General features: G+C 40.0%; 1 protein-coding gene across 1 annotated transcript in view; it reads left to right on the top strand.

Moving 5' to 3' along the window:
• LOC103603763 (zinc finger protein 350-like) overlaps window positions 1–11,707 on the top strand; it is a 21,912-nt gene extending 10,205 nt beyond the window's left edge. The window contains exons 2-4 of the mRNA XM_008588341.1: window positions 4,441–4,567; window positions 4,856–4,948; window positions 10,116–11,707. Of these exons, the coding sequence (XP_008586563.1) occupies window positions 4,441–4,567; window positions 4,856–4,948; window positions 10,116–11,482 (1,587 nt within the window). The 3' untranslated portion in view covers window positions 11,483–11,707. The remainder of the gene's footprint in view (window positions 1–4,440; window positions 4,568–4,855; window positions 4,949–10,115) is intronic.
• The last annotated feature ends 1,153 nt before the right edge of the window (window positions 11,708–12,860 follow it).

Genomic DNA, 12,860 nt, shown 5'->3' with positions numbered 1-12,860 from the left:
TACTTTCTTGATTTTTCATATTTCTGGTATCTTTCCTTTGATGTTTAGTCATTGTGACAGGGGGTTTCACAGTCCACTGGTTTTAAACTATTGTCTGGGTAGTATGCTGCTGGTGCTGCCAAGTTGGTATGGCTACCTCAGTGTCTGCTCAGTTGGCCACTAGTGCCTTGTGTGTGTGGTTGCCTAGGGTCTTGGGACTCTCTGGGGAGCCACTTCTCTCATCAGCATGCACTCGGCCGGGCTGGGGATGGAGTTGGGTGGCAGTCGTGAGGCCTACCTGCTGGGTTGTGTGCTGGCACCGCAGGGTATGTGGTCTCTGTGGAGCTTCTGCCTTCTCTGCTGGACGTCTCCCTGCTCTTTGTGTACTCAGCCAGGCTGGGGATGGAGTTGGGTGGTCGCAGTGAGGCCTACTTGCTGGGTTGCGTGCCAGCACTGCAGGGGGTGTGGTTTCTGTTGAGCTTCTGCCTCCCCTGCTGTGTGTCTTGATTTTGGTGATGGTCACATGAATTTACACATGATTTAATTGCACAGGGTTAAGTAAACACACACCCACACAAATGAGGGCATGTAATCTAGTAAATCTGAATAAGAATTGTATCAGTGTCAACTGCCTGTTCGTGATAATTGTTTTATAGTTATACAAGATGTTACCATTAGGAGAAACTGAGTGAAGGGTATGTGTGCTCTTTGTATTATTTTTTACAACTGTGTATGATAATTTTCTTAAAAAGTAAAAAAAATATATTATTCATAAACAAAAGAAATGTAGTCAATGTAAAAAAAAAAAAAGATCTAAGCATCATTGTTAAAATCAAGACTCCTTGACCAGTACACTTAGTACATGACCTTTCTCCAAAAGGAACTGGGGTTATCAGTTCTACATGCTCCAGATTGTTTTCAGAGTAAGCAAAGTTTGTTGTTGTTGTTTGCTTTTGTTGTTATTTCAAAAGGAATCATACTAATAGTTATTGTATTTGTTTTTTCCCTTTAAAGTATCTGCATTCTTTATATGTTAGTGCATGCCAACCTACCTTCTTCTTTTTGACCTCATAACTGTCCTCTAAGTGATGTGTGTCCTGTAATTTAACTCTTTCCTCTATTGATGAACATTTTAGTAATTTTTTTTATTACAAACCATGCAACAGTGCAGATCCTTGTTAATGCCTTTTTGTGAACTTGTTTCTGAAGATGGCTACTGAGAACCCAATTGCTGAGTGTGCTCATTTCACATTTTATCTTTTGTTTGTTTGTATCTTTCTTTTTTATTTCAGATTTTAATGGATATCTCTAATTGCTGTCCAGAGTGACCATTCCAGTTTATGGGCATTGTAACATAATGTTTAAAAGTGTTAGCTCTGGGTCTCTTGCTAGCTCTGTGACCTAGCACATATCACTTAGCTGTTCTACACCTGAGTTTTTTCATGTTTATAATGAATTGGTGATAGTGGATCCTACCTCATGAGGTATTATGGGGATAAAATGTGTTAATCCATATAAAGCATTCAGAAGAGTACCTGGCCCATAGTTGGTAATTGGTAAGAGCCTTCAGTGTCTCTAATCTTTCTAGTGCTTGTTATTATGATGGTATCAAATTTCAGCAATGTAAAGGGTCACATATTCTTTTGCCTTGCTTTCTTTTGCATTTTCCTAATTACTGGTAAGATTGAAGTCTTTCTCATGGCTTTCTTGTTTAGTTAAACTATTTGTTCTCTGAAATACCTGTCCTTATCTTTGGCTCATTTAAAAAATTTGCTTTGTCTTTCTACTTTATACTGATCCTTTCTTTCACATGTTGCAAATATTTTTTCCAGACTGTCATCTGTTTCTATGTAGGAATTTAAATTTTTTTTTTTTCCAAAAGATGATCGGTAAGGGGATCTTAACCCTTGACTTGGTGTTGTCAGCACCACGCTCACCCAGTGAGCAAACCGGCCATCCCTATATGGGATCCGAACCCACGGCCTTGGTGTTGTCAGCACCGCACTCTCCCGAGTGAGCCACGGGGCCGGCCCAGGAATTTAAATTTTTTAATTTTTTTAAGTTTATTTATTTTTTGGCAGCTGGCTGGTATGGGGATCTGAACCCTTGACCTTGGTGTTATAAGACCACACTCTAACCAACTGAGCTACCCAGCCAGCCCAAAAGGTTTAATTTTTGGTTAAAATTTTGTCACAAAGTTGTTATCAGTGTTTTCATTTCTGGCTTTTGATTTGTGTCATAAATATGTTCTTTCTCTCTCTATATATATATGTATATTTTTTAATGTTTAGGTCTTGCATTTGTTGTCTATTGCTGCTTTGAAAATTATTCCCAAATTTTAGCAGCTTAAAGCAAAACACACTATCTCCCAGTTTCTGTTGTCAGGAATCTAGGCAAATCGTAGCTTAGTGCACTGCTTCATACCGTCACACAAGGCTGCAGTCTGGGTATCTCAGTCTCAAATAGGAAGGATCTGTTGGTTGGTAGGATTCAGTTCTATGAAGGTTGGACTGAAGGGCTCAGGTACTTGAAGTTTATTGGCCAGTGGCATCCCTCAGTTTCTGGAGGGTTTCCTCTAACATGGGAACTTGCTTCATCAAAGCCACTAAAACAAACTAACGTCTGACAAAGATTCTTTGCTTGACAGAACAAAGAACCTTGCTAAGTCAGTTTAACAAGGACCCCTACCCTCAATATCTGATCAGGTTCCTTTATCCTCCACCTTCCCCCAGGTAGGAATTTATAGCCAAGGAGCAGGCCCAACACAATTGGCTGTGCTGTGTGTAAAGTTGAGCCCAATCTTTCTCCCCCACTGCAAAATCCCATTTCTGTGATCCGTATGCCTATTACTGTGGTCCTGAATAAAGTCTTTCTCACTGTGCTTTAACAGGTATTGTTGAATAATTTTTTCCTTTAACACATCTTATATGGCCTAATTATGGAAGTGACATTCCAACACCTTTGCCATATTCTGTTGGATATAAATAAATCATTAGGCCATTCCATGCTCAAGGAGAGAGAACTGCTGAAAGTTGTGATTACTGGGAGGATGAGGTTCTTTGAGCTGTCTTAGAATCTGCCTGCCTTAGGTCTTTCATATAGTAAATTATTATTTTTCTATTTTGATTATTAGTAAATTATTCTTGAGTGCAGAGTGAGGTAGAACTAACTTTAGTCCTATCCTTTTTCTCCAAATGGATAGATATCTATCTCACATGAATAATTTAGAATGGGTAAAGTGACCAGGCTTAAGCATTTGTATCTACCAAGTCTATTCACTGGCCTGTACAATAAAATGAGGATAGATAATCCTTTCTGTTGTTCTCTGGTGTTTTACTGACTAAATTTCCCACCCAGCAGTACCCTTTAAAGATATCATGAGACAGAGATTGGCAGTTCATTGACAAGCAGTCATGATTGTCACTATTGTGGGACTGAAAGTTGAAAGTTCCTTGCTAGTCATGCCTTTCAATCCCAGATGGCCTTCAGAGCTGGGATGTGTTGCCCAAGGGCTACAGTGATTTAATCAATCATGTCTATGTAAAGAAGCCTCCATAAAAACACAAAGTGAAGGGTTTGGAGAACTTCTGGGTTGGTGAACACATTGAGGTGCTGGGAGGGTGGTGCTTCTGGACAGGCATGGAAGCTCTACTGTGCATCTCCTGTACATCTCCTCCATGAGGGTGTTCCTGATAAGAGTTGTATCCTTTATTATAAACTGGTTTTTCTGAGTTTTATGAGCTTTTGTAGTAAATTATCAAACTCAAGGATGGGTTATGGGAACCCCAGATTTGTAGCTGATCAGAGGCTTAGACTTGTGAGATATGTGTACATATATGTATGTGTGTGTATATGTATAAATATGTACATTGGCCCTCTGTATCCATGGGTTCCACATCCAAATTAAAAATATTTGGAAAAAAAAATGAGTCTATGACTTTTTTCTTGCCATTATTCCTTAAACAGTACAGTATAGCGACTGTTTACATAGCATTTACATTGTATAAGTAACCCAGAGATGATTTAACTTATACAGGAGGATGTGCATAGGTTACATGCAAATACTATGCCATTTTATATCAGGGACTTGAACATCTGCAGATTTTGGTATGTATCCGTTGTAGGTCCTGGAACCAGTCCCCCACGGGTAAGGGACAACTGTATATGTCTTTTTTCTGTCATATATAGGTATGTATGTATAAAATATATGAATATGATGTTTCTAGGTTAACAAGATTTAACTTCTACACATTATAGAAACTTCTGATTGGATGAATGGATGGATGACTGAATGTATTATTACAGAATATTTTATTAGGATCTTACTTCCACAATGTTTAGAAAAAGCCTCTGGGCATATAGATGCAACCTATATAGTGGAAATGAGCAGAAAAAACTTTAATATTTCTTCTGTATCATGAAAACGAAATCAATTCATTAAACAGGACCGTGTTATTACAGGAATCACTGACACTGGAGGATGTGGCTGTGGAGTTCACCTGGGAGGAGTGGCAGCTCCTGGGCCCTGCTCAGAAGGACCTGTACCGGGATGTGCTGTTGGAGAACTACAGCAACCTGGTGTCACTGGGTGAGGACAACTGCTCTTTGTCACCCAGAGGGTACCCAGTCAGTGGCCTCAGTGGCCTTTTCTTAGCTTCTGAAAGCTTTGGAGCACCTGTGGTGCTCTGAAGTGTTTGATTCTCCATCCCATTCCTGGTTCCAGATAAGTGGGTGTATTCTCCATTCTCCTGAGAGAAAACCCTTTACTTTGTAGGTGTGAAAATTGTTTTGTCCTCCGATGTAACAGTCTGTGGTCTTTATAGATCCCAAACCTAATTCAGTGTGTCTAAGTCTTTTGTCATTTCCCATGAACCAGGGTATCAGGCCAGCATGCCACATGCACTCTCCAAGCTGGAACGAGGAGAACCATGGACAATAGAAGATGAAATCCATAGTCAAACTCATTCAGGTGAGTGAGAGAACCAGCAAGGGGGAAGGCTGTGGAAGGCATAGTCTAGTTGGTCGGAGAGGGCATCACAGCTGTGAAGGGGGGTTGAGGATATGTAAACAGTATCTCCATGGATCTATCTCTCAATACGAGACCTCTTTTTCTTTGTAGGAATTTGGAGAAAAATATACTCCTTTATCTCCTCTGGGATCTGATCCCTCTTTAGTTTTTACATCTTGGTTTTTTGTTTGTTTGTATTATTTTCTTCTTCCTATATTCCCCAGTATTTCCCTTGTTCATAACCTTCCACCTCCTTTGCTATGAAATTTCACCTTCGAGGCCACTCTCCAAAGAGAAAACTCTGAATTCTTCACTGTCTTCTGACTACTGTACCTTTCTGTCACTGAGTAATGTTGATTTCCCTTCCTAACATCCACCTTGTCCTGGCTGCTGCATCCCCAAGGCAAACTGGCCTTTTGCTGCGCCTTTGCTTCCTTTCTTCTCTTTTTCCTCACTCTGAGGTTCTCTGAAGTGTCCGTTTTTTATTTTGACATCTGTTCTCCTCACTCATCATAGTTTCCTTCATTCTAATAAATTAAGCTCCTTCTGTTCCCTGGAGGAGATTAGCAAACTGACATCGCCCTAATGTTATCTAACACAGACTTTATTTAGTCCTATATAATTTACTGATCTTGATGGCACCTCTCGCATGAGTTCCAAGGAAGTGCAAGGAACTAGAGTCATCTTTCCTCCAAGAAAACCCCTCTAAGTTTAGGTTCTCCTTTTACTCCTGCATATCCTAAATCCTGGCCATCCTGGCTTTACCTCAGATGTTCCCTACCTGCAGAGCTCTCTTTAAAGGTCTCTGCTGTTCATGATGAATTTTTAACTAGAAAAGATACTTTTAACATACTACTTTCTCATGTTCAGCTTAAACTGGGTCATAACTCATGTCTACTTCTATGTGTTCCTTTGTGTGTTTGCTAATTATGAATTTTCTTCTAGTTCATTGTAGATGTTACCATTGCATTTCTTTTTGTTTTTTCCAACATATTCTGATGACACTAAGTCCCAGTTAACCATGTTACTTGTCTTATGACATTGAATTTCTTCTTGTTTCTGTGATCTCCATGGTATGGTATCATCTTGCTCCCACAGAGATTTCCATCTTCTTTCCTAAACTCCCCAGTGTTTTTCATACATGTGATTACTTCCTTGATTCATTCCTTTAAAAATTATTTTTTTGATAGAGAGTATCGGCAGTGAGCAACAACGTAACAAACAATGGGCAAAAGCTTTCATTGTAAGAGGAGGACACATAAAATAAGGCAGCATCATTGACCAGTACATGCCAGGGCTGGGCTATTTTTTTGGGAAAGGGAACAAATCTCTGATAAGGTGCCTTGGAGCCAAGACATGAGGGCAGTTAGTAGGCTGCAGGGTTAGGAGCATTCCACATAGAGAGGATAGCAAGTTTACAAGCTCAAGGCAGGACTGTGATTGAGAAACTAAGGAACCCACATGGATTGAGTAGAGTGTGCTGTTGGGAACGTGGTTGGGAAAAAGGTCTAAGAAGCGGCAGCTGCAGTTGGGGGAGAGTAAAGTCGGTCATGTAGGACTTGGTAATCCATTTTAAGGAAGAGTGATTTTGTTCCTAACAAGATGAGAAAACACGACAAGATCTTGAGTACTGGAATGATATGAAATAATTTATATTTTAAAAGTATCACTGGCTACTGTGTAGAAAGTAGACAGTAGCAGACAGGGGTCCAAGCAGGAAAGCCAAGTGGGAGGCTGCTGTATTCCAGAAAACAGAGAGAATGATTGGCTTCTGCACGGGTGGAGGGATGAGTGTTGATCAGGTTCTGGATATGCTTATAAAGGAGGGCAGATGGGATTTGTCATTTAAGTAAATATGGAGTGTGATAAGATGAAATCGATGAATAATGATGGTATAGATTTGGGGGTGAAAATTGCTGTAAGGGACACTAAAGCAACATAAATGAATGCTGGGTTCTTGGCCTTGGCACTGTGCTTTCAGGAATAGAAATGCTTTTTTCCTAAGAATGCATTTGAGCAGGTAGATGAGAGATGTGAGTAGGCTACCTGGATGAGTAGTGATCTAAACTGAAACAAGGGAGAGTTCCAAGGCTTGAGGCAGTAGTGTGTCTGAGGGACTTTAGGTAGCCTATGTGTATAAAGCAGAGTGAACAAGAGCCAAGTGACTGGAGCTGAGGGTAGGGGTAGGAAGGTCACATGGGCTGTTCGAGGACATTTCAAGACCTTGCTAATGAGATGAGAAAACATTAGGGAGTTTTGAGAGGAGGAGTGACATGTAATTTGTTTAAAGAATCACTTTGGCCACTATGTAGAAAGTACACAAGAGCAGGCAGAGGAGGAAGTCATGGGGTTGGGACTACTGCTGTAGTATGAGAGAGAGAGTGACTCGAGTTGACTTGGGTGGAGGGGGTGGATGCTGGTTGGAGTCTGGGTATATTTATGAAGGAGAGCAGGTAGGAATTACCAGTGAGGTAGATAGATACAGGGTGTGAGAGAAGCAGATTTATAAAGGAGGACAGGTTGGAATTACCATTGAGGTGGGTAGATACAGGATGTGAGAGAATGAAACAGATGAAGGGTGATGCTGACCAGTTTTGGCATGCATAACAAGAAAAGTGGAGTTGCCATTTACTGTGATGGAGATACGTGGAGGAGGAGGTTTGAGTTGGGAAGTCGAGCTCTGTTTTGGAGACAGTAAGTTAGATGTGGTTGTTAGTGTCTAAGTGGAGCTCTGCTGCATTTGGATATACCTGAGAAGTCAGGGAGAGGTTAGGTCTGGAGATAGAAATTTCGACTGGATAAGATCTTCTAGAGAGTGAAGCAAAGAGATAATGAAAGGAGAGCCTTAGACAATTAGGAATCGGACTGATTAGTAGCTAGTAAAGTAGGCTGAGAAAGAGCAATGGTTAGGTCAGAAGTTTCACTGATACCTTGTTAGCACTGGGAATTTGGGTAAATTGGGGACTGATGGTAGTGTAAACTCTTATTGTCATTCCGAGTGTTGTGGACTTTATGTGTATCTAATTTAGTGGGATGGTGGAGTTGTAGGTATGTTTTGTATTTTTCTAGCTTCCCTTTTCTGCTAAGGTAAGATCTTTCCTGTCTTACCTTTCACCTGGGTGGCAGATGTGTGGCAAAAACATACAGCCAGATGTTCTACTTAAAGTTGAAGATAAAACTGCCACAACTCTTGATCCAGAAGGAGAAAGTGGTCCTTTTGGGCCCCTTAATTGATACCAACGAAGACATAAGTGTAGAATTATGGAAGACTATGGCATTAGTGGCAAAATGAGGGATCAGTAGAAGAGACAAACTGAAATGGGAAGAATCTGTATCTGTCCGGGAACAGCATGAAGAAAAAGGTGACAGTTCCTACAGCCAGTGCAGCAGTTCATCTGCTTCTGGAGGACATGTGCTCCATTGCCTGGCTGTAATATTCCCTAAGGATCATTGCTTCCCTCTTTCTTCTTTTTTTTTTTTAAAGGATAACTGGTAAGGGGATCTTAACCCTTGACTTGGTGTTGTCAGCACCACGCTCACCCAGTGAGCCAACCGGCCATCCCTATATGGGATCCAAACCCATTGCCTTGGTGATATCAGCACCGCACTCTTCCAAGTGAGCCATGGGCCAGCCCCAATTGCTTCCCTCTTTCTTCTTTTTTTTTTTAAAGGATAACTGGTAAGGGGATCTTAACCCTTGACTTGGTGTTGTCAGCACCACGCTCACCCAGTGAGCCAACCGGCCATCCCTATATGGGATCCAAACCCATTGCCTTGGTGATATCAGCACCGCACTCTTCCAAGTGAGCCATGGGCCGGCCCCAATTGCTTCCCTCTTTCTGTGGGAATAAAGGAGAATGTTACAGTTCAACTAATGGTTAGAGTGTTGACTACAGGAGGTTTCCAATAAATATGAGATTAGTGCTTTGAGAAAGTTGGTTTGATGGTGGTCTTCCAAAAGAAGAATGGGGGCAAATTTTAGGAACAGGATCAGTACTCAAGTGTCTACCATAGTTAACTCAAAATACAGCATATCGAACATTCTTACTTGCCCATCTGGGATAGTAGTTCTAATCACCAGTGTCTACTAATGTCCCTGGTCAGGATGGTTAACATTTGGTTTCCCTCTGGACTTTTTTCAATTTCCATACTCTAAATGATAGAATGACTGAAACTTTGGCCCTGTGCCTTCATCTTCTTTTAATCTGCATGTTCTCTGAATGTGATCTTCTCTTGTTCTCTGTCCTTAAATGATATTTAGTTACTAAAGTTTTCCAAATTGATATCTCCAGTCCAGGCTTTTCTCAAGATTTGTATATCCCTCAGATGTCTACAAGTGGGTATGTAATGACCACCCTAAAGTTGATGTGCTTCAGAATGAACACTTGATTTCCCCCACCTTTTGTATCTTAGTGATTTTCCTTATCTCATTAAAAGGTGTTACTAACCCAGTGGCTCAGACCAAATCCTTGAGTATTGCCTGATTCTTCATTTTCTGTACTTTCCTCCATGCCAACCACAACAGTGAATCTTTCAGTGAGCATTGTCTTCTAAAAATGTAAACTCATTTCCTCCACTTCTTTCCATCTCCACGGCTCCTTTAAACCACTTTGCACATTCTACAGTTGCTTTCCTTGTGTCTTTATTTTGTGCTTTTAATTGGTTTTACCAAACTACAATGTAGGCTCTGTGAACACAAGGAGCCTATATTTGTGTATCCCCAACACTAACACTGTGTCTGGTACATAGGAGTTATTCAGTAAGGATTTGTGGAATGAACAAATCTGTCCCTTTGGATGAGGTTACCCTCCAGCTTCTGGTCTGCTGCCCACAGTGAACTGCTTGTATTTTCCAGTCTCCACATGTTTTGTAAGGCCTATCTTAAAAAGCAACCAAATGTGTATTCATTATGTATTATCTAACCTTGTTTTTGCTCTAACTGCTTGTACCTTTTGGTTTGTTATGTTATTGTTTTTTTACAGTGTGTAAAGGAACATTAAACTTGGAGTTTTATTCACTCTTATGTCAGGGTTATCACTAAAGAGACATCTCACATCAAGGCATTTTTAAAAAATATCTTTATTCCAAATCAACATAATGGAAAGCTCACTTTTCTTTTCTTTCCTAGAAGTCTGGAAAGTTGATGATCATCTGCCAGAGCACTTACAAAACGAAAGCATGGTAAACAGAGTGGAACAATGGCAAAACCATAATGCATTTGAAAATATTATGCATCAAAGCAAAACTCAGTGTCTGTTAAGCCAGAATCATGATATTTTTGACGTACATGGAAAAAGTGTGAAATCAAACCCAACTTCAGTTAACGAAAGTAGAAGCTATAAAATAAAGAATCCTACTGAGTTAACTAGAAATGGGGACTCCTTTCTCCATGCTAACCATGAACAATTTCATACTGAAGTTAATTCTCCTACAAGTCAAAAACCCATCAGCAGTAAGTCCCGATTCATCAGTCCGAAGCATCAGAAAACTAAAAAAATAGAGAAACCTCACATATGCAGTGAATGTGGAAAAGCCTTCAGTAAGAAATCTTGGCTCACTGATCACCAGATCATTCATACTGGAGAGAAACCCCATAGATGTAGTCTGTGTGAGAAAGCATTCTCCAGAAAGTTCATGCTCACTGAACATCAGAGAACTCATACTGGAGAAAAACCTTATGAATGCAGTGAATGTGGCAAAGCTTTTCTCAAGAAATCACGGCTCAATATGCATCAGAAAACTCATACAGGAGAGAAACCATATATATGCAGTGAATGTGGAAAAGGCTTCATTCAGAAAGGAAATCTCATTGTACATCAGCGAATTCATACAGGTGAGAAACCTTATATATGCAGTGAATGTGGAAAAGGCTTTATCCAGAAGACATGCCTCATAGCACATCAGAGATTTCACACGGGAAAGACACCTTATGTGTGCAATGAATGTGGAAAATCCTGTTCTCAGAAGTCTGGTCTCATTAAACATCAAAGAATTCACACAGGAGAGAAACCCTTTGAATGCTGTGAATGTGGGAAAGCCTTTGCTATGAAGGAAAAGCTCATTGTCCATCAAAGAACTCATACAGGAGAGAGACCCTATGTCTGCAATGAGTGTGGGAAATCTTTTGCATACATGTCTTGCCTTGGTAAGCATAAGAGAATACACACAAGGGAAAAGTGGGGAGATTCAGTCAAGGCGGAAAATCCTCCTGCAGAGAGTCACAGATCATTACATATGAGTGATGTCATGCAGGACAAAAACCCTCTTAACATGGTGACTATGCAAATGCCTTCTGTAGCCCCTCAAACATCATTAAACATCAGTGGCTTCCTAGCAAATAGGAACATAGTCATTGTGGGGCAGCCTGTGGCCAGGTGTGTACCCTCAGGAATTAACAGAGGATTTGCACAGGAGAGAAACCCTATGAATGCAGTGAATGTGGTTGTGCCTTCAGTGATCAATTGCATCTTACTTTATGTCACAGAAAACCCGTAGGGAAAAACTAAGAACGTTCTATGTGAAAAAGGGAAGAGCAAAAATTTGTAGTTCATTATATGGCTGAGAAGTACATACTGAGGGAAAATGTATAAATGCAGAGTCTGAGAGCGTGGTAAACTCAGCCTAACTAAATATATGCTTTGATACAGAGGCATATAATCTGATGTTAACCTAACGACATACAGCAATTGCTCTATTGTGTCAATTAAATGACTGAAAGAAGCCTGAGTTCATTTAAATGTAGGATATAAGTGCTGTGAATTTTTAAAACAGATAATTGGTGTCTGGAATGCATCTGTGAATGAAAATCACATAAGAGGCGGTTGGTGGGAAAGGGTTAATATTGGATTGGTTGGATGTGGGGCATGCACATGTCATTTCAGTTTCCCTAGACAAGTGTGAAGGATTAATTGAAAACCAGGATGTCTACCATAAACTTTTAGAACTTTATATTATGCAGAGGGACCTATGAAACAGGCTTACAATGAGTCAATTCATTCATTTAACAAATGCTTCCTTTGTACCTGGTCCTTTTCCTGGAGCTCAGGTCACAGTGATGAACAAAGCAGAAAAAGTCAGTGGTCCCTTGGACAGAGTATTGAGTTAGTTGGATTATCCTTAAGTGGTACTTTTACACTCCAGCTAGTCTAGTCAGAGGATGTAAATATCTACATTAGGTGATAGGGACATGGAGTAACTGCTTAAAGGGGATATGATAATTTATTGTTCAGAAAGCATATTATTTTGAGGGATGAGGGAAGGACTTCTCCAAATGGTACTTAAGCACCTTGGAACACATATAAGTTATATATCAGTGCCTGTGTCTTATCTCTCCAAGAGATACAGATTCCCTGATAATTCCCCAATAGTTTAAATGTAAAATTTTAAAATTTAGAAGAATTAAAATTTAAAAAATTCAGTTCCTCAGTTGTGCTAGTCACATTTTAAGTGCTCAATAGCCCCATGTGAGCAGTGGCTACCAAAGAGTACAGCACAGACAATGAATAAAAGTTTAAGACAGTCATAATCTGTCATTTCCATCATTCCTGAAAGTGGGATAGTGCTGATTTATTTGATTTTTATATTTCCCAACACATAGAAACACAAAAACTATGTGAGAGTAGATGAATGAACTAGTGGGTTAACCAAACTGCATTTTGTCATTGAAGGGAATGACAGTTCTTAAGAACAGAATTATCATACAAAAAAGTTTTGATTAGACTTATTAATAGAAAAGGGGCAGAGCAGAAAAGGAAAAGGATCCCTAGAAGAAGAACATAAAGGAAGATGAGAACCTTAGTCTCTAAGAATGGAGGAGAGTGTAATAGATGGGAGGAGGTGAGTTCCTTTTTATTGTCTTTGAGACGACGATTCA

The sequence above is a fragment of the Galeopterus variegatus genome, unplaced genomic scaffold (genome assembly GCF_000696425.1).
Source record: "Galeopterus variegatus unplaced genomic scaffold, G_variegatus-3.0.2 Scaffold4780, whole genome shotgun sequence".
Classification (NCBI taxonomy): domain Eukaryota; kingdom Metazoa; phylum Chordata; class Mammalia; order Dermoptera; family Cynocephalidae; genus Galeopterus; species Galeopterus variegatus.
The sequence above is the reverse complement of the archived record's forward strand: the minus strand, read 5'-3'. Positions and strand labels throughout refer to the sequence as shown.